At 44.3% G+C, this 22,552-nt stretch overlaps 1 protein-coding gene across 1 annotated transcript in view; it reads right to left on the bottom strand.

Moving 5' to 3' along the window:
* Positions 1–22,552, bottom strand: part of unc5db (unc-5 netrin receptor Db) — a 231,651-nt gene that overhangs the window by 77,031 nt on the left and 132,068 nt on the right. The window contains exons 3-4 of the mRNA XM_079516603.1: positions 11,164–11,307; positions 8,277–8,380 (exon numbers count right to left, since the gene is read on the bottom strand). Coding sequence (XP_079372729.1) covers positions 8,277–8,380; positions 11,164–11,307 — 248 coding nt within the window. The remainder of the gene's footprint in view (positions 1–8,276; positions 8,381–11,163; positions 11,308–22,552) is intronic.

The following is a 22,552-nucleotide window of genomic DNA, read 5'->3' as shown; positions in this document are numbered from 1 at the left end:
TTGAAGAATAAACAGATGTTTGATAAAATATGGGGACGTTTATCCAATATATTACGGTTAATGATTTATCTTATTTAATGGTGGAAACTGAAAATGTCTAATTGTATTCTCTGCAGCTGTTTGGTCTTGTGGCCATAAGGACTCCAGTCTAAGTGCCCTTATTTTAATATACTGTATTTATATGTATGTACTGTATGTTTGTTTTGTTTTTTTGTTTTGTTTTTTAAGTAATTGTATTGTCTGATGTATTATGTATTGTTCTGTTGTATTGTCTGTTTGTACAAAAAAAAAGAAATGCAATAAATATATTGTTAAAAAGAAAAATCATATTCTAATTTGCATTTTCTAAGAATGTGTGAGTATTTTGAACTTTGAAGGGTAGGGGGAACTTCCTATTGTACCACATCATAAACAATCCACATGCCTGTCAAATGGCATCATCATCATTCTCTCTCCAATCCTGTAGAAGACCAGCTATAGTCAGACAGAGTTATCCTGTAGAAGACCAGCTATAGTCAGACAGAGTTATCCTGTAGAAGACCAGCTATAGTCAGACAGAGCTCCCCAACAATACTGCAGCCATTAGGCAGTCAAGAGGAGCACTATAACCAATTACCAGCAACAGAGGGGAAAACTAATTATGAATTACAAACTTAGTGATGCTTTACTGCTCCTGCTCCCTAGTACGGGGAGCTGCACCACTGCGTGCGCAAATGACATTCATGGAATGGCAGGATAGGCTGGCCCAGCAGATTTACTGGAAGAGAGCAGACACCCCTTATAATAAACAAACACACCGGCTGGATTTAAAGCAGGGTGAGAGAGAAAGCCTTCGGGCACACGAGCACTGCAACGTAAATAGAAATGACACCCAGACCTCTGGGATGATGGATTGCAGGTAAATACATAGAAAAAGAAAAAAAAAAGATAAACATAATGCACTGATCATTTTTCACGTTTTTTCCTTTTTTCATATTGTACATACACATTCTGAGGGGATCACGCCCAGCTGTCTGTCCAACATATATTCACAGTCAATTTTAACAGCTATTTGACTCATTAAACAACAGATAGCAGCGAAGAGAGTTATACTGTAGTGTAGCAGAACGACTGAAGGACCGATTTCTTCCAAACAACCACCCCCCCCCACCCCCCATCCCCCACCCACCCTACCCCGGTTGTGCCTTGCAGAAAACATTTGACGCCGATCTTCAAAGGCTACCATATTCTGCTTCACAATTAAAAGATACCCTTTAGTGAGTGTTTCATCAGTGGCACAGCGTTTAGCCAAGTTGATAGATAAGCCGAGGAGAGAGGAGAGGAAAAGAAAGGCGAAAGTGGGGGGGGAGAGAGAGAGAGAGAGAGGTGGGGGGGTGGAGGGGGAAAGAGAACTACGGGGGAAAGACTCTAATTTCTCATGATTAAACTAATCTGTCACTGAATGGGAATCCGGGCCAGGGTGACATAAGCGACAGCGAGAGAGAGAGAGCGTTCTGTCTTTGGCGCTCTCCCACTCTACCCTCTTTATGTGTTTATTTCATTTTCATCCTGGGAAATTTGCGAGTTGAAAGAGGCAATTAACGTGTGGAACAAGCCTGGCCTGTCGCTCTCCGATGTGTGTGTGTGTGTGTGTGTGTGTGTGTGTGTGTGTGTGTGTGTGTGTGAAGGGGAGGGGGGGGGGGGGGGGCTGTACATTAGCTGCTAACAGCCCTAGGGTAATGATGAAAAGATTCACCAAGCACACGGGAGGAGAGTAAGAGAGAAAGAGGCTGACGGTGAGGGACAGATAGAGAGAGAGAGAGACAAAGAGGCAGAGCGATGGTGACAGATATGGTGAGAAAAAGTAGGCAATGGGAGAGCGACAAAGAGAGAGAGAGAGAGAGAGAGAGAGAGAGGCAGTGGCAGAGAGGAAAAAAAGATGAAGGGACAAATACAAATTAGGCCGCTAAGCGTGTGGCAGAGGGATGTGAGAAATGAATGGGGTAATTGGCACATTTGTTTCAATTAGGCCTCGGTCATCAGTGTCACTGTTGACGGAGAGAGGAGGGGTGGGTGGTGATGTGGGTGCTCCAGGCATGGGCCCTTCATTGGGGGCCACGTCCCTGTGATTTCATTACCTGCTCTTCCAACAAGGTCACCTCCCTTAGCCCTGTGCTACTGGCCAGGTCCTCTAATCTTCTTAAGAGTGACAGTGCACGCGCGCGCGCACGCACGCACGCACGCACGCACGCACGCACGCACGCACGCACGCACGCACGCACGCACGCACACACACACACACACACACACCTCATTCAGATGACACTTAGGTCGCTGATTAGATGCTGAGAAATGTTCTGCTGGTCGAGGGGCAATTAGAGGACAGAGGAGCGCTGTAACGAGTGACAGTGCAGCCGTCATAAAGACTTATGAGGAGAGCGCAGATGAAGATCAAAGACGGAGCCCTTGCCGAGCTGATGCTGACCTCGTCGCTGCTCCTCTACCTCTACCTCCCTCTGCCACCCCACCCCACCCCCCCTCTCCTGACCTGGCACCTGGCTTCAAGGTGACCCAGGCAACACTGCACTGCTGCAGCATGGCATGTAGTACACAGGAAAACCCTGAGTGCTCATTAAACCCCTTAAGACCTGAGGATTCTACGAAGGCCTTCGAAATCAGTGTTTCTCACACTTTCTTTTTCTTTTAAACAATATGTTACTGTAATTGGGTTTTTTGGGGCATTTTTCACAAAGACGTGACAAAACAGACACTCTTGACATTTTTTCCCAGGAGCGAAAAGAAACATGTAAACATGTAAAAAAAGAAAAAAGAAAATCTAAAATGACACAGCTGCTTTCCCAGTTTTAATGGGATAACAACTTAAAGCACAAGGACAGTTTTGTAGTTGCCTTGTCATGACTTAACTATAGTCCAATTGGTGACATAATCTTAATACGTTGATCAGAAAATGAAAACAGTCTCCTTGTTGACTTCCATTGTACGGCGAAACAGCTCTATTTAGGACATACATTTATGCAAACAAAGCTGATTCTAAAACAAATAACATCATAAAACCGGGTTCTGCATTTTGTCTGCAAAATGTCAACTGTTGATTTTACTATTTTGAAGATCCGGATCTAGTCCAGTTTTATTCCTAATAAATAAATTGACATAAAATAATTAAAAAAACAAAGGTAACTTTTGTACACGCTTTGCAAGGGATAAATTAATTTAGTATAGTAAGTAAGTATAGTAGTGAGTATATACTACAAGTTCTATAAAGGGGAATTAGAGTCATACTTGGTCCTGCAAAAACACGACAAGGGTCACCATCCGCTTCCGTCAAGCAAGCTGAATGGGGACAGTTACACATACACTCCACTACCTCATTAACTACCGTTGCCCTTGAGTAAAGCACTTAACACCCCTGTTCTCGGCAGAGCCACTGTCGCCAAGGCGTCTGTTAATACTGTATGTGAATCTGCATCAGTGTGAAGCAGGGTGTTGCGGTACAAAGCGTATCTGCGCTCAGTCGACATTGCCCGTGTACAAAATGTAAATGTACAAAAACAACCCTCTCAGCTCCCGATGGAGGTGTAGGCACCATGTGGGTTGCAGAACCCTTTTTTTTTTTAAATTGCTGAATATCTCATCAACACAATTACACGGATTAAGCAGCGCTGACAGACAGCCAGACAGACTGAACCAGCCCCCCCTGGGAAACCGCGGGAACCACCATATCAGGAGTCACGCCAATGAGCGCTGTGCTAATCCAGCAGACGGATTCTCAGCACACAATTTATCAACAACATGCACACGTTATGAAGACACGCACGCACACGCACACAGAGAAAGATATGCGATACACGTATAGTACATACTGTATGCGGGCAAATACATGACGACGACTGCACAAAATGTTGCACATAGGCCACTTTCTGAAGATATCTGCAATATCGTCATTTCAAACTGATGTTGCACGCACGCACGCACGCACGCACGCACGCACGCACGCACGCAAGCACGCACGCACGCACGCACGCACGCACGCACGCACGCACGCACGCACGCACACACAAATACATAGTTTGATTTTGACACATTGGTGTATTGGATGGGGTCTGACAGTGTTTGGATCATGTTGGAGGGCTGGTATCTCAACAGTGGATGGGTCGTGTTTGGAGCTAGGGGTGGTATCTCTACAGTGTCTGGGTCATATTGGAGGGCTGGTATCTCAACAGTGGATGGGTCGTGTTTGGAGCTAGGGGTGGTATCTCTACAGTGTCTGGGTCATATTGGAGGGCTGGTATCTCAACAGTGGATGGGTCGTGTTTGGAGCTAGGGGTGGTATCTCTACAGTGTCTGGGTCATATTGGAGGGCTGGTATCTCTACAGTGGATGGGTCATATTGGAGGGGTGGTATCTCTACAGTGTCTGGGTCATATTGGAGGGCTGGTATCTCTACAGTGTCTGGGTCATATTGGAGGGCTGGTATCTCAACGTGTTTGGAGCTAGGGGTGGTATCTCTACAGTGTCTGGGTCATATTGGAGGGCTGGTATCTCTACAGTGTCTGGGTCATATTGGAGGGCTGGTATCTCAACAGTGTTTGGAGCTAGGGGTGGTATCTCTACAGTGTCTGGGTCATATTGGAGGGCTGGTATCTCTACAGTGTCTGGGTCATATTGGAGGGCTGGTATCTCAACAGTGGATGGGTCGTGGATGGGTCGTGTTTGGAGCTAGGGGTGGTATCTCTACAGTGTCTGGGTCATATTGGAGGGCTGGTATCTCTACAGTGTCTGGGTCATATTGGAGGGCTGGTATCTCAACGTGTTAGGAGCTAGGGGTGGTATCTCTACAGTGTCTGGGTCATATTGGAGGGCTGGTATCTCTACAGTGTCTGGGTCATATTGGAGGGCTGGTATCTCAACAGTGTTTGGAGCTAGGGGTGGTATCTCTACAGTGTCTGGGTCATATTGGAGGGCTGGTATCTCAACAGTGTTTGGAGCTAGGGGTGGTACCTCTACAGTGTCTGGGTCATATTGGAGGGCTGGTATCTCTACAGTGTCTGGGTCATATTGGAGGGCTGGTATCTCTACAGTGTCTGGGTCATATTGGAGGGCTGGTATCTCAGTGGATGGGTCTAGGGGTGGTATCTCTACAGTGTCTGGGTCATATTGGAGGGCTGGTATCTCCAGCACTGCTGTTCTCTCACTCGGGAGGTTAATCAGAAATGATGGGGAACCACTAAGTGGGCCCCATGGTGTCCAGCTGCCTCCCCCAAATGCTACTGCTCCTCCCTGGAGTTATGCAGAGGCTGCATTACTATTCCAACCCGATTTGTCTCTTATGTTGGAGGAATAAATAGAGGTAGGCTCCTGGCATGGGGTGTGGAGGGGTAATTGCTTGGCTTAGTAATGAGGCTCATCATCTACGCTCTTGGAGGCTTGCTCTGACCTATGAGAAAATAACAGAGGCATACCGGCACGAGGAATGAGGAAAATAAGTGTGAATGCATGTGTGCATGGGTGTGCGTGTGGTGGAGGGGGTTAGGTTGAGTAGGTTCCTATGAGGTGCTCGACAGAGAAAGCAGCTTGTATTACAGTCGTGTTTAGCATATCTCCCCCCTCTCTTTGTGATATGTACCTAGTCTACTCTGGCCAACTGAAATTACAGCAGATGACAGGGATGACATTAAAGAGCTTTCATTCAAAGAAGGTGAAATTGGCTCCTTAGTTTCGCTGATCATTTCGCACTTTCTTTCAGAGTAACCTCGTCAAAGAAAACTCATTACGCAGCGTTGCTGTCGATTTCTCTTCTGGCCAAATAAAAAAAGAGATCACTTCAGAGCACACGCTCTCTGATATCTGAGAAGTTATGAAAGTGAATCGGCTTTGAACTGAGAGCACTAGAATGGAAATTTCAAACCACCTCTTCTTACATTCTATTAAGTATGTCAAAATTGCAATCTCTGGTAAAATATGTGCATATGTTGGCATTTACAAAAACAAACCGAAAATGAGCCGTATAAAGCCTAAGGAGTTCTTTACTTTTCTTCTATGTAGATGGTGAAAATTATATTCTGTATCTAAGTTAGAATATGTGACCTTTAGGACTTGAAATGAAACAGGGGGAAATAAATTGCTGGTAATTCTCTTACCCAGTAATACGTATACTCCACTCCAATTCCGTTGAAAGTGAAATAATAAAACCCCCAGAAATGTTTGTGTTAAAAACAACTCAAAATACAGTTTGGAAACTTATAACCGGAAAAAATAATTGGATGGGAAGAGAATGGCGACAAACTAGTGAAACTACATTCAGCAATGTCTTCAGTGTGACACCTCTCTTCATGCAAATGAGCCTCACCAGTCATGGTAAGATGCTTTAGCAGAATGTCAGACTCCCGGTTATAGAAACCGCTTTAGCCACAACGGTACGAAATTGATCCAATCCTCTGACTCGAGTCTCATTAGCTCGCCCTGACTTCAGTGCTGACCGAGGGGGAATTTTTTTCCACACTCACTCTTCTTCACAAGAGCTGGTATGTTTATGGAAGCCATCCAAAACAAAACAAACAAAACAAACAAATAAATAAATAAAAACCCCTGGAGACTCACATCCCATTAAGACTCCCAGGAGGTGTTATATCTGCCAGCATCTGCATCCTGCAACCCCACTCTCTGAAAGCTCACAGCATCGCACTCATGTTCACAATCTCAATATTTCATCTAGGAGGTGCTCATAGAATCAACTGGACTGAGGAGGTGGGATTGCCTGGCTGGTTCGTGCTCACTTTACATTATTCACTCCCATCCTTCACGACTGGGCTCATTTGTGTTGACAAAGGACTAGACGGAGAGATTGTGATTCCATCTGCAGGCCACTCCAATTCCAACTATTTTTATACCCCACTGCAGATCCGGGAGCGCCTGAGTGACATCATTCCTCCATTTCCACAGTGAATCATTTATACAGTCCGCCGATACGGGGCTGACCTCAGCCCCGATCCGCTCCCAGGCGACGTGCATAAATTACACAGGTGTAGTTCACACTGATTTCCACAGAGTGAGAGAAGATGCAATGGCAGAGCATGTGCATTTAGGGAGTCCATTTATATAATGATACAGAACTGTTATGGATTTAAAACAGGAAAAAATACTGTATATATTTATATTATACGGAGAACCTTGACATTATAGATTATTCCAACATTTCTTATTTATAGCCAATTCATTCGGCTAAGGTGTCAGAGCGTGATGTGAGTGTTCTCTACCAAGTATTAAATATACATTATTTTGTATGTATATTATACGTATATTATTTGCTGATAGTCTTTTTGTACAGCAGGTCCAGTCTGCAGACCAGGGATCAAATTATTGGACAATAGAGAACTGAATCAAAATTTTATTAAATATCATGTCCAATCAAAGATGGCACATGCCACCCAACTGTGGCCAATCTCATTTTGTAAACATTTTGGAACACAAATAGCTTATTTATTTGTGTTCTCTGACCCACGTAACATACCACGTTTCCAAATCTGTCCGAAATATACCGTATAGACAAAAAAGGCAAAAGGGACACAGAGAGACAGAAAGAGAGCAAGAGCGAGTGAGAGAGAGAAAGAGAGAGACAGACAGAGAGAGGGGGGGGGGGGGGAGGGGAGCGACTTTGACTCTCAGAAATAACAGACAGATACTGTGATCCAGATACTGTCAACTCTGTGGGAGTATAAGCTCTCAGTCTCTCTCTCTGCGTGTTCAGGGGGTGGAGGTGAGTTCTGGTGGATGACTGAACAAGGGGGGGGGGGGGGTCGTCCTGATGTGATCTTACCCTCGCCACGGGCATTTCCCTCAGTGGGAGTATGAGCTCCTCTCTCTCAGTCAATGTGTACGTGGTGTATGTGTGTGTGTGTGTGTGTGTGTGTGTGTGTCTTTCTCTGTGTGCAAGCGTGAATGCATGTGCATGCGTGTTGTGAGCAAGTGTGAGAGAGAGAGAGAGAGAGAGAGAGAGAGAGAAAGAGGTGCCAACCTGGTATGCTATTATCTCTATATGCACTCCCTCTGATCAAGATCTCTCACACTCTGTAGGAGTGAAAGCCCCTCTCAGTGTGTGTGTGTGTGTGTGTGTGTGTGTGTGTGTGTGTGTGTGTGTGAGCGTGTGTGCCATTAATGGTGTGGAGTGAAGGTGATGCTGTCAGCACCAAGTATAAGCTGTGCCTGTGCTCGTGCATGTGTGCAATGTGTTTGTGAGAGAGTTGGAGATGGGGAGAGCGTTGGCCTGGCTCTGGTCTTACCTCTGCAGCAGGTATTCCCTCTGGGGGACGGCAGTGTAGGACGATCATCCCCATGATGGGCACCTCCTTACCCTGCGGGTCCTGCTCAAAGTTTTTCCTCAGGTCTGCATGGGGAGAGGTGATAAGGAGGAGAGCAGTCAAATGTCAGGCACTATGGCTACTGCTTTCAGTCAAAATCCTCAATGTTAATCTAACTCTGGGAGTTTACAAATTATAATCAATTGGGTCGTTTTGGTTATATTTGCACACACTCAAGAGTGGATGGATTAAAACTGAGGATTTCACTGTGTACATTTGTGCTCAAACTTGTGCTGCCTGCCCCTGGGTTTGAACCGAACAACCTTGAAAAGCCTCCAAAACCATGTCGGATATGAAAGCGAGAGGCACCCAGGAACCGTGTGCTCACTGATCTGTTGACGGGGTAGACTCGAGGATGTAGTGTCTGCCAGGATTGTACTGATCTTCCTGGATAGTTGGGTTGCATCCAACAGTGAATCAATCTATTTTCACCCCTCTAAGAGATCATGTTCTCCTGTGGTTTATTGTACATTTTGGTAGCTGGTACTTCGAGTGATATGTGTGGTATATGACAGCTCTTGGACTTTTGTATTTTGCACAGTCTTTTGAAATTTGACCATACTACATGTATCGATGTGTAACAGCCAGTTAGGACGTCTTTGTGGATTGCACTGACATTCCTGAACAACAGTGACCAGAACCCAATAGTGACTCTGTGAGTCTCAGTGACTCATAAAGTGTACACAATGCACGCATTTATCACAGGTAAAAAATGTGTCCCTTTTGCACTGGATGTGAGTTGGTACTCACAGCTACATTCTTCACAATAGTGTGTGTGTGTGTGTGTGTGTGTGTGTGTGCGTGCGTGCGTGCGTGCGTGCGTGCGTGCGTGCGTATGAGTCATTTTTGCCCTTTCTTGAAGTGAATAGGATAATCTGTTTTGTTACATGGTCTAAGTCTTAGACAAAGAGTGCAGGGTAGGCTCCATCTTCCCTCCTTTGGCTTAACCTAATTAATGAATTACTTCTTTTTTTAAGAAAGCCTGATTAATTTGTTATATGACAATCATAATTGGTGGGGAGGGTGAGGCAGAGGATTGAGAAGACAAATCTTGTCAACTGATAATGCAACTTGCAATAAAATAAAATAAAATAAAAGTAGGCTGACTACTAATGTTACATGCGTAGGCATATGGGACTGACCTTCATGAAATAAAATGTATGGATTTGATTTAAGAAAAAATAATAAATAACAACAACATAAGGCGACTGAACAGCCGGCTATCATCAGACTGCTGTACAAGGCTTTAACACCGCCTGTCACAGGGACAGAGTGGCATTCTGATGCACCGCCATTCCGACTACGTGGCTGCCTCGTGTAACCGCCTGTCACCAGGCTGGCCTGCCCATAGACTGTAAAAAGTATGGACGAAGGGAACCGTCACTGTGACCCATTGGTATCTACAGACCCGCTTTGAAGCCACTTTGTCGGCAAATTCAAATCTTGGAAATTCCGTCGCCGGAAATGTTCTTGTTCCATATCAAGAGGCCGCCTGGGCCTGCCTGTTTTTTCTATGTTGTATTACCTCCTTCATGTGGACTGTTCACCTATGAGATCTACCTATCTACCTTGTGAATTGTCAGAGAGAGCTTTTGCCTTATGCGGCTACTATATGTGTGTAATACATGCAGATTTTGTTTTATTTTTATATTTTCCTCCTTGCTCTCTCTCACTCTCTCTGCCCTGGGAGGGGCCATTTTACTTATTTATTGAAAAAATGTAATATATATGGAGTCTTATGGACCTTGCATGAAAACAAATTTCACCCACTGAATTATGCATGTAAATAATAGATTTGCTGAACAAGTATGTGTCGTCTATGTAACCAACCAAAGTGGTATGTTCTGTCTGTCGACCACTGATCTCCACTGCATTTCAGTAACCTACTCTTAATGTGGTGCATGCACCCTCAACACACACAGCAGGCACCGCTGTCCATGGTGCTGAATCACATACAGTCCACACCAGACTGTCACCAGGTGGCTGTCTGGCTGTCACACAATAATATCATAATCCAGGCATATCTATCTATGCACACAATTGTCAGCAGTACATGTATCAAAGGCTTAGGCTTCTCTAGCCTACGCCTGATAATAGCAATTTGATATAATTGTGTTTTATTATACTGTAAATACTGATTTCTCTGTTTCTTGGTGGATTTTATGACTCAAGTGGCTTGTACAGTATGCTCAGGGGTGCACATCATTATTTTGGGATAGTTCTCAGCACCTGGAGATGTAGCTTGGTACGCACATGAATTATGCTGTGTTCACACGGGCAGATGCAAAAGATACAAAGCTCCACAGACAGAGGCTGTTTTATCTTTTAAGCAGCAGTTTCAAAAAACTGTCATGGCAGCTTGTTTACAACTGAAACTGACTTCCTCTATCGGATTTACTCTAAAAAATAAGAGCCACATGTAATAATTAGTTAACATTAGTTTTATTTCTAAGTTGTACTTACAGGACAGGAATGTTGTCATGATTCTCAAAATTCCTGTCTCAGCTGTTGGTACGCAAAGCGCCTTGTATGCCTTTGATCTGCCGTGCATCAAACATTTTGATGACGCGTGCGCATGACGCACCAGTTATGTTATAGTAGAAGTAGAGTATGCACTACTACTACTGTAGTCTATTTGTCACACGTTTTGCACTGGAAGTGTTGTCCTTGTATGTACATTGTGAGCATAGAATACATAATAATCCAATTATTTTCTTTCTTTTTATATATGTTGTGATAAGACAAGTCATGTATCATGTAATAAGATGTATATAATCTAAAATATGAAATAGGGTGCTACCACACTAACAGGCAATGCGGACAGTGGCCTTCCGGCTTTTGGATGTGCCCAGATGACTCCATGCAACACACAGGCACCAGTAGTCCTCAGGTCCATGGAAGTCCTCCACCTGCTGCCTTGATACGTTGATCATCACCTCACGCACCTTCAGGCCTGCAACCATAGACAAGAGTGTGACAGTTAGTGGACTGAGGGTTCTGTCAAGTATCACATGCCTTACGGTAAAAAGCAGTGGTAAGCTTTAACTGGAAAGTGCCGCGTCGGTTAAGTGCGGGACCTTTAAAGGATCCTTCAATCAATATCTCGATATCTCTACAGGCTTGCATCAGTGATCAATGGGTTTAACAGGATTAGCTATGTGAGTTCTTCAGGGGCTTGACACACTTCTCAAATCGGTTGGTTTTCCTCACCTCCTACTGCAGCCAGAGAAAGAGAGTGCATTGCTGATGAAATCCGCGACAGTGCTGGCGGCTCTCAAGGGGCCTTGATGGCATGTTTCGAATGCTCAATATTGCTAACAAGAGGAAAGCTAAATCATCCATAGACACACTCCCATTAATAATTTGGACTGGACTTAAACACATCAAATAGCATACTGTATGTGCTATGTGATGTGTGCCTGGGAAGAGAGTGACATGGAGACAATATATGACACGTTGCGTAACCACACAGAAGGCGTGCGAGCACAGCACATTCCAGGGCGCTCTGATTATATTGGATCTGTTGAGAAAAAAACAGGCCTCTATCTCTCTCTCTCTCTCTCTCTCTCTCTCTCTCTCCCTGTTTGAAAATCCTCTTAGGCAACATGCTGCAAGTCCACGGCTGAGAAATCTTTGCAACCCTGTCGCACGCCTTTAGATCGCTATACAGGGCCCATTTTATTAAATGTGAGTCATGGGCTTATGGTCTCTGGCATGTGTTCTCAGCAGAGGAGCCTCTGTAGCCCTTAGGGTCCAATAGCAATGGCGGGATTAAAGGCAAATGCATGTGCAGTGTGCTGCAGACAGAAAGAGACCAATTTAAGGAGAAGAAAAGGAAAAAAGAAAATAACACCCCCGTCCCCCCAACTCCCTGTTGTATGCAACAAGGCAGACACACACACACATCTGAATATTGTACACACATAGGCATGCACAAAGATGTGCCGATGCCCGACACGCACACAAATGCAGGCACACGTCACACACATGTTCACATGCATTCACATAGGGCTGTGCTCATGAAAACACACACACGCACGCACGCACGCACGCACGCACGCACGCACGCACGCACGCACGCACACACACGGTTCTTGTGCCACCATATTCTCGATGGATGACACTGTGTTCTGACATGCTCTTAATAAGTCAAACAGCCACATGCAGCGAGTGCACAGCTTGTGAAGAGCAGGAGCCGCCGACATCGGAGCGAATGCTAATTAAACCTGACTGAGAAGCAGCAGCAGGGGCGTGGCCACCACAATCACCGTTATGCCGTTCACAACGCCACGGAGGAAATGTGAGAACACCGTGTGGCAGGTGGACGGCCCCCCCACAGGTCTCTGCTAACGCCCGATTTATACTGTGCAGCCGCACAGCGGAAACAACCGATCTGCAAACTCACAGCACTTTGTGGGCTATTTTTGGCGTGCAACATCATTGTACGGCGACACATTAATTAATCACTTAAACCCCAGCATCTGAATTCTGGGAAAAACTCTCGCGGAAAATAGCAGAGCGACAAGTTCACACACAGTTGATCGGCTATTTTCATCAAAGATATTCAATGTACAGCCAAAACAGAAAAGTCACTAGTATAGAGCTGTAGTTGAATCAAAAGTACAGATACTCAAAATACACAGTACAGTACTCAAGTAAATGTACTACATTACTGTCCACTACTGCTCTTTTGTCTTCTCACAGTTTGCATGTTGTGGGATGGATGGATGGATGGATGGATGGATGGATGGATGGATGAATGGATGGATGGATGGATGAATGGATGGATGGATGGATGGATGAATGGATGGATGGATGAATGGATGGATGGATGGATGGATGGATGGATGGATGGATGGATGGATGGATGGATGGATGGATGGATGGATGGTGTAAATGAGGCAGCTCATGTCGACATGGGGTGCACAGCTGTGGGTGCAAAGCGCGTCTGGTCCAGGGGTTACAAGTAACATGGCTGACACAGCCTGGCAGAGAAGAAACTGGCACAGTTAGTAGAGGGCGAATAAAACAAGTGGTCGATGCATCCCTGAAACAGAGAGCGAGAGATGCAAGCAATATTATAATACATACGTCGCAGAGGTGATGAGGAGACGTCTGTTTACTCTTCGTGTGTGTGTGTGTGTGTGTGTGTGTGTGTGTGTGTGTGCGTGCGTGCGTGGTGATGAGGAGACGTCTGTTTATTCTGTGTGTGTGTGTGTGTGTGTGTGTGTGTGTGTGTGTGTGTGTGTGTGTGAGAGACACAGTGTGTTGGGGAGAGACAGCAGAGAAAATAATGACTAATGACGCTTTACGATTGTGGGCTGCTGTTTGTGAGAACGAGAAATAGAGAGAGAGAAAATAGAGAGATAGAGGGAGAGAGAGTGAGAGAGAGGGGGAGATAGAACGAGAGAACAATAGGAAGAGATTGGTGTACTGTGTGAGTGATAGAGCGAACTAGAGACAATAACTATGCCAGAGAGAGAGAGAGAGAGAGAGAGAGAGAGAGAGAGAGAGAGAGAGAGAGAGAGAGAGAGAGAGAAGGCGGAACAGTGCGAGAGAAATTTGAGAAAAACCAAGCCGTCGAGAGACAAAAATTGAGACAAGAGACAGAGAATGTAAGTTAAACAGAGGTATAGAAAACCAGAGATAGCGAGGGAAAGAAGAGAGACGACAGCCAGATTGAGAGATTGAAAAAAAAGAGAGGGAGACAGCGAGAGTAATATGCTAATGAGAGACGAGAAAGTGGTGGTGATATCTGCCGGCAGGCAGAGCAGCACACATGCATACACATCTCCTGAAGTCCAAACAATCCTTGACAGGTGGCAACGCCCCAGAGAGAGAGAGCGAGAGAGAGAGAGAGAGAGAGAGAGAGAGAGAGAGAGAGAGAGAGAGAGAGAGAGGAGGGAGCTGCCACAGTGTCGCCTGTCAGCCCTATTTGTTTACAGCAAGCACACTGTTGACGGGCCTTATTAGACGACAACTACTTGATCCGTTCCTCCCACCAATCCCATCCTCACTCTCCAAGTTCCACTTGACAAATGCAAAACAAAAAAAGAGAGACAAAATGTGCAGAGTATCAACAATTGTCTGGATGAGAAATTGAGATAGCCATCGGTGGTTGTAGTGGTTCAGACACTTGTGGAACCACATGCCCCGCTGGCTTTACACTGAATCCTGCAAGAGCCTTCCATTTTACTGCTGTCCAAATCAATGCAGAACAAAGTACACCCAGCAGTGGCATGTTAACTGCCAGTCACCACCCGCTCGCTACCTGTATGTGAATCTAGTTTAGCATCCTCCATCGTCATCATGTTGACAGACAGATATCACATGTTCCTTTATGTTCTGTAAAAAACTAAAACAAAAAACAAAAACAGAAACTGCATGACAGGTAAAGCAGTGAAGATCACCACTTAAATGTTGAATCCAGCCGGTATGATCAGAGTAAAAATGCTCCCGGTCCTGCGTTCAACATAGCAGATTGGAGGTTATAGACTTGTGTTCCTACACTGCAAAATGTTTGCCAGGAGATATGTAGAAAAACCATGTCCCCATCCGGTCAGTTGTTTACACCACTAGGAACGAGTAGGATAAAAGCAAGTCCTGACCTGGTACAAAAATATGTGTATGTTGTTTCCCAAGTTTGCCAAGTTTTGTCGTTTCCCAGGGCAACTGTTATACATTCTGTTTACAGGCATGTTAGGAACAAGGCGTTCAACCTACAGAACATTGTATAAATAAAGGTTAATAATAAAAATCACACCCGTGTGAAGTGAAGTGCGCTCTTATCATCGTTTCCCCCTATCGACCAGACAGTGTCCTTGTGGTTAGAGTGTCAGCCCTGAAACTGGGAGGTCGGAGTTCGATCCCAAAGACTGTAAAAATGGGACCCAATGCCTCCCCTTGGCACTCAGCATCAAAGGGTTGGATTGGGGGGTCAAATCAACTAATCGAATGAGCGGCTGCAGCTCACAGCTCCTTGGCTGCGGCTCACCGCTCCAAGAGATGGGTCAAATGCAGAGAACAAATTTCACTGCGGTATCGTGTGTGACAAATAGTATGACTTTGACATTTGACTTTGATCTTTTATGACCGTTTTAGGCCATTCTTGGCTTTATAGCTGCAACTAATGATGATACTCATTTCATCTCAATTAATCTTCATATTATTTAGTTGCTAATTTGATTCAGTCTCACATCTAGAGTTCGAGCCACTACGCGGCCCTCACACCTACGTTTTTGTGTATACCTGTATATGGAGCTGGTTGATTTTTTTGCGCTCATGCCATGACAACACATTGAGGTTAGACAACACACTCCATATTTGGACTAGTATGCAGCCCTGGTGGGCTCCTGTATTCAGGATCAGAGAAGTAGAAGTGTGCTTTTTCCCACCCTGACCGGACGTCCAGTACCCAATCACACACAATTATATAGAATAATAGGGCTCATAAGACTTGCATGATGGAGGTGGATGAGGTCAGATTCAAACGATGATGTAGACTAGTAACTACCTGAGACACTCAAACTAACTTTACTTATGAACATCATAACAAAAACAGCTTAATCAGAAAATGCTTAAAGGCACAATAAACTACCACAGATCAAAAAACAAGACAAAGGTAACACATCAAACTTGAAGTTATGAAATTGTAATACATTTCCCTATAGCAGCCACTCTTGACCTGTTTTCCCCTACCAGACACAAAAAAACCAAACATTACTGCCTACTCACGCCCACCTTCTGAGCATAAGCACACAGAACGATCAACTACAGTAAGAAATAATGATTTTTATTTTCTTCTTCCAGGCTATTTTATGTGATGGATTATTGGAAGAAGCACAGAGGCTGCAAATCTTCATTATTTCACAAGAAAAAGGGTATTCATCACAAAGATTAAAAACATATAATACATTTATGCATTAGATATATATATATTTTTTCATGTTCCATAAATCTTTTTGTGACCTCCGAGGTTGTCTGGACCAAGGGGAGAATGAGAGCAACCATGCCTAGATTACCAACAGGACCTGCATCCACACAGATCAACACAGGTCCCAAAAGTCTGTTTCGTTCAATTGTGCAGCCGTAACATGGGCAGTTAGGTGTTCAGTGTCTTGCTCAAAGGAGCCACTGCAGCCTATAGCGTAGACTGGACACAGTTTCTTATTCACTTCTCCAGTTTCACTCAATCAGTATTCTAAGTCTTGGCCTTCAAGCCTGATCTTCACACGTTCACATGTTTGCCCTTCTAACCAAAGCAGTCTATATGATGAAAGTTTAAAAGGGGACCTTTCTTTTGATCCTACCATTCTGTTTCCCCTAGACAGCATGCAATTACACGTAGCATGCCAAACTTGCCCACCATTTCATTTAGCAGAAAATGTCCCTCTCCATGTACCTCTATGCCTCACTATGCTTGATTGCACTTTCACACCACCATTTTATTCTCCTTTCAGGCCACAAGACAGCCATCCCCTCCACTCCTCCCCAGATCCAACTGGTCTAGGCACAGCTTAAGTGCACAATCTGCTAGGTATGTCATTGCATATTCATTCCATTCCATTCCATATCCTGCTCATTTTTAAGTAAACCTTTGATCTTGAACAATGAAAGACCAAAATAGTCAAGTAATGGCTAGTTCCTGCTATAGCACTCTGTGGAGTCAAAAGAATTAAGAGTTAATGTAGACCTCATGGTGCTTAGAATAATGGCACATCATTAAATGGATTTCTACAATGACCTGTAGCTGTAGCAGCCTCTTATTTAGGGCACACTCTCCCATAGTCAAGTCCACCAATTATCCCATACAATGATCACAGAGAGGTGGCTTTTATACTCATTCCATTACAAAAGACCACCCAAGGAATCCAGCAGAGCATCACAGCACTTAGTTACTTACTCTAGCCGAGGTAGCTGTGTGTGTGTGTGTGTGTGTGTGTGTGTGTGTGTGTGTGTGTGTGTGTGTGTGTGTGTGTGTGTGTGTGTGTGTGAGTGAGTGAGTGAGTGAGTGAGTGAGTGAGTGAGTGAGTGAGTGAGTGCACGCGTGCGTGCGTGCGTGCGTGCATGTCCGTGCGGGGTACAGGTGTGTGAGCTGTGTTTGTGCTCGTTGGTTGGTGCTTGCTTTCGTGCGTGTACTATACACCGTACAAGCAAACAGCCACATATGCATTCTTGTGCATGCGTGTTCTGTTATGATACACAATTCAATGATAACTGCTCCGGTCAGGTTTTTTGGGACAGATCCGGATCACCGATTGTTTTTCTCACGATCGGCCGATACCGATCATGTGCGCAAAATGATTATACGTCAAAGCCCACTGTTCCTATGGGTGTGGGGAGGAAGGGGAGAATGTTTAGGCCTGTCACAAAGATGCAAAACGATATTATGCTATATATCTGATATACCATAAATGGTATAAAAGATTGGTTTCTCCAGATCGGTTAAATTGTTTTGTTTGTTTTGTTTGTTTCGAATAGAATAGATGAAATAGATAAAAAATAAAGAGCAGGAATAAAGACTCTAAAAGCTCCACAAGCAGCTATTAAGACTAGAGCCCGACAGCCCGTCCTTACACCCACCTGGAAACTGCATGGCCGAAGAGTGGCAGTAGAGCAAAATACATCAAAATATCATAAAAATACAAAATATTTTTGCTATTGTGCAATCTAGATTCTAGACAGATCTTGGGGTCCCTGAAATAGTTAGGGTGGCAATCGGCCCACCTCATGTTGCGCTGTCAACATGAGGTTAATAGCAGAAGATAACAGTAGAAGCGTACTGGGGGCACTACACTTATTGTAAATCTCACTCCGTACCACATTAGCATAGAATCATTGTCATCCTCATTATGTCTGCTCCAGCTAGCCTACATTACAAGACTAAGGGCTGTGGTTACACAAGTCCCGTGATGAAACAAGAATCATGGATATAGTGCTGTTCTGAAAAAAGAAAAAAAAGATCCTTGCAGCAGCAGCACTGATGTTGCCCAAGATTCTTTCAAAATGAATTCCAAAACCAGAGATGATTTTACTTGGTCTGTGTCCATATAACAACGCAACTGGCACATGCACACACAGAAGCCCAGGAATACTAACACACACAGATGCGCGCACGCACGCACGCACCCACCCACGCACGCACGCACGCACGCACGCACGCACGCACGCACGCACGCACGCACGCACGCACGCACGCACGCACGCACACACACACACACACACACACACACACACACACACACACACACACACACACACGTGTGCGAAGGCCCATTAGACTCCATTTCGCCTATCCTTTTGGAAGAAGGATATTCGATAGCAAGACGTTTTTATTCCCCTCCCCAAAAGGGAACTTGTATCTCTCAACTCCATTAGGCCCCATGCCCATGCACTTTTCAGCACTGTAAGGTGAGACAGTCCATACCCGCAGCTACATCTCTCCTTAAAATGATACTAAATTTCTATCCTGCAAAAATGAAGTCAAGCCAGACAAAACAAGTAATATACAGCTAGCTTACAGTCTGACATTGCATTGCTATGAGACACAAAGAACAACTATGACAGTGAAGCAGTTAACATGGTACATTATAGGAAGCTGCCCTCCCAATCCAATTAAAAGTCCTGTTTGGTCATGAACATAAAATACTGAGCTATTGTTGTTATTCGGTTTCTGGTCTGGTAGTGGGTTACCTGTTGACTGATACATTGTGCCTACCCCGAGGTAAGCAGTATGCTGGAGGGAAAAGTCTCCAATAACCCCAGCATTTTGTTTTATGTCACAGTGGTGTTAGGAGGTGCTTTGCTTCCACAGTGGTGTTTCTGCAAAAAGATTTCTCTGCTGATAGGTGATAAAGAGATTCATTTTATATATCAAGGCAGGAAAGAAGAAAGTTTGAGCGCTTTTACCACAAAAAGTACAAAATAAGATATTTAGAAGCTCACAAACGGCACAGCCGTAGGGTCTCTCTTAGCTTATTTAAAGTACAAGTAAGGGCTTTCAGATATGCTTTACAAACATTGTGATGTGACTTGTTGTAGATGTGGTATTTTTGCTATTTTGGAATAAAACAAAATAAAATTAAAAGTAAAACAATTTTGAAATGTTTGAAAACATTAGAAAATTATTATTACTGCAACACTGTTTTTTAATGAATAAAATATAACTCAGCTTCAGCAGAAAAGAGTACATTTGACTGCAACAGGAGCATTGTGGCGATCCGTTTGGAGCCACCGTCATATTTAACAGTCACTTGTTGGAACCTGTCACTCAAACATCACACGCACGCCCATTCACACACTCGTCCCGTGGCAAGCGACGTACAGTACAGCGCACGTGACGCCGTTACGTTATGAATGGAAGGGGCCTGGGAGTGAGTAGAAAGAAGTGGAGAAGGAGGAAGTGTTGGTGTTGCACGTTTGTTTGCTGTAGTTACCTTTCAGTGCATATTTAGTATTGTGTTCGGCTGGAGAATCTACTGCAAGCCCCTTCGGAGATGTCCCACTGACGTATGATCGCATGCTGGAGAGAGAAGCAGTTATGTGTGCCGTGCGGTGTGTGTATTTGACATGGAACGGTGAGCTACAGAACACCATCAAAACCCGGACAGGATTTCCTGGAGTGGATTTACAGGTTTGTCACGAGAACAGCGATGGGTCTGTGTGTGTGTGTGTGTGTGAGAGAGAAAAACGTCTGTGAGTCCGACCAATACACAAGACCCCCCGAGGGAATGCTTTGCAGACCACTCGGGCGTACACCACACTGTACATAATGTGGTGTTCATATAACAACGGGTAAGGACTATACTTATACAGTAATTGGGGTGGTTGTATTTTGTCCCCCTGCTCTTAACTATTGAGACATTTAAATGGTGTCATGTCTCACCTAGACATAGAATCTGACAGGCTCTATTAGCTCTATGGTAAAATGTAAGCACTAAAGCATTGCGCATGAAACTGGGTTCAAATCCGAGGTATAAGAGGAAAGGTGCATAGTGCTGCTTTAATGTGGTTGACATATATTTCTTCAGTCTCACGCACGCACGCGCGCGCGCGCGCGTGCACACACACACACACACACACACACACACACACACACACACACACACACACACACACACACACACACACACACACACACACACACACACACACACACACACACAACGAAAACACTAGTGACAAAAACACCTTTACACCAATTTATACAACACAGAGTTAAATTGACACAGATGATTAGTGACTGTTAATGATGGTGGACTTGCAGCTGACTGTGTTCATTCTGACTGAAAGTCTCTCTCTCTCTCTCCCCCCTCCCTCCCTCCTCTCTCTCTCTCTCTGAGTTAAATTAGCAACAAGGATTTTACTCTTGGTCGCCAGTTACAGCAATGGTGACCTACACCTACTTAAATCTGTGACTCCAGTGCCAGATTCCAATAGGTCACCCATGTTTGTGTAACGCTGATACATACAGTACAGTAGGCTACTGTTTTTGTTTAAGAAAGAAAAAAGAAAAGAAAATGGAAATAAATTGGGGTCTGGTCGCATATAAATTGAACCTGATGTCTTGATGAATTCTTGATTCTGGCTTCAGTCTGCCCATGGCACTTTTGACTTCCACAATTAAAGTTAAAGCAGCTATAATATGAATTTTAAAACAGTTTTTAATATTTAATATCATATTGTCTATGTCCCTCAAACTTATTTCAAATGGTTTGAGCCTCAATCACCACTCTAGTACATGGCATTTCTTTTTTGCTTCTGAAGCTGTTTTAGCTGTAGTACCACAATGTTCTGAGGTGCTGATATGGAACTTATTTAATATTTGAGTCATTATAATACTGATCCTAGATAAACACAGGCTTGTTTCCATTCCATGCCAGCTTGGAAAATCAACAATGGCAGACATTGTAAACAAAGTGTAAATGCAAATATGGAATTGAAGACTCCACCTCTCTCCCTTTGTTTATATTGTGTTTTAGGATCCAAGATGGCCGCAGCACCAGGAGGGGGTGGGGCGGAGGTGAGCGGGCGGGGTCGACATATGACCTTACTGGGCTGCATTCAAGACACTTGCCTTGTGTCTGACACCTGACTTGTGTCTGAACACAGCTTTGATGGATGTGTTCTGCCCCCCCTCCCCCCCATAAAACAAAATGTTTGGTCAAACCATATGGGCTTCCATTGGAAATGCATTGGAGTGGATATTAAACACAGACACAAGACAAACGCAAGACAGGTGTCTTGAATTTGTGAACGCAGCCCAGTAAGGGCATATGTCGACCCCACCCACCCATCTTGGATCCTAAAACACAATATAAACAAAGGGAGAGAGGTGGGGCCGAGAAAGGCCCTTATTATACAAAATAGGGTGACATTGATGACATCACAAATACGACCAGCTGTTCCTGAGAGCAATTTCCATAAAAGCCCTATATGATGAGAAATCCTGATTGTTCAAAATTGCATATTTGTGGGGATAGAAAATACACATGGGAGCTCACATTTGTTTTATAGGTCCTTTAAATATTTGAAAAAGTAGAAAACATTATGTGTCTACTGGTAGTGTGCACATAAGAAATCTGGAGCTGATTGATCCAGTGGTTTGTGAGATTATCTCTGGACACACACAGGCCGGCTTGACTCACGCCGTTTAAATCGAATCATGTGGATTTCATGTGGCCATTTCATGTACTGTAGCTATGACGACAAGGTTTCAGCCCGATGTGAGCCACATTGACTTAATGTGTGTGTTTGTGTATCCCTGGACTTCTGTGTGCATGTGCCAGTTTTGTTGCTATTATGGACACAGACAGACCAAGTAAAAGCATCCGTTTCCTTTTTATTTCTTTTTTTTGGGTAGAGGTCATGTTTGTCCTAGTGATGACATCACGTCCCAATACTCTTCCATGCATTCACTGTCCCAGTTTGTCTCCATAGCTTATGTCACTCTGGTTGCACCATAACGATGTCATCTTTTTGTGCCATTGTGCCTTTTCTTACATGCGCACAACCCCAAAACATTGTCAAAACGTGCCCCAGACAGACAGAGATAGGTAGGGCATGCCTCCTGGAGATGATTTGCATTCCACTGAGCTCACCTTTCAAGATTGTGGTATGCCAATGTAGAAGAGTGTCTCAGAGCCACTGCACCAAGCCTATTGCTCATTGGTTAAAAGTACAGTACCATTTCTTATGTC

Source organism: Electrona antarctica (assembly GCF_951216825.1).
Source record: "Electrona antarctica genome assembly, chromosome: 12".
Classification (NCBI taxonomy): Eukaryota; Metazoa; Chordata; class Actinopteri; order Myctophiformes; family Myctophidae; genus Electrona; species Electrona antarctica.
This window is presented reverse-complemented; position numbering and strand designations above follow the sequence as displayed.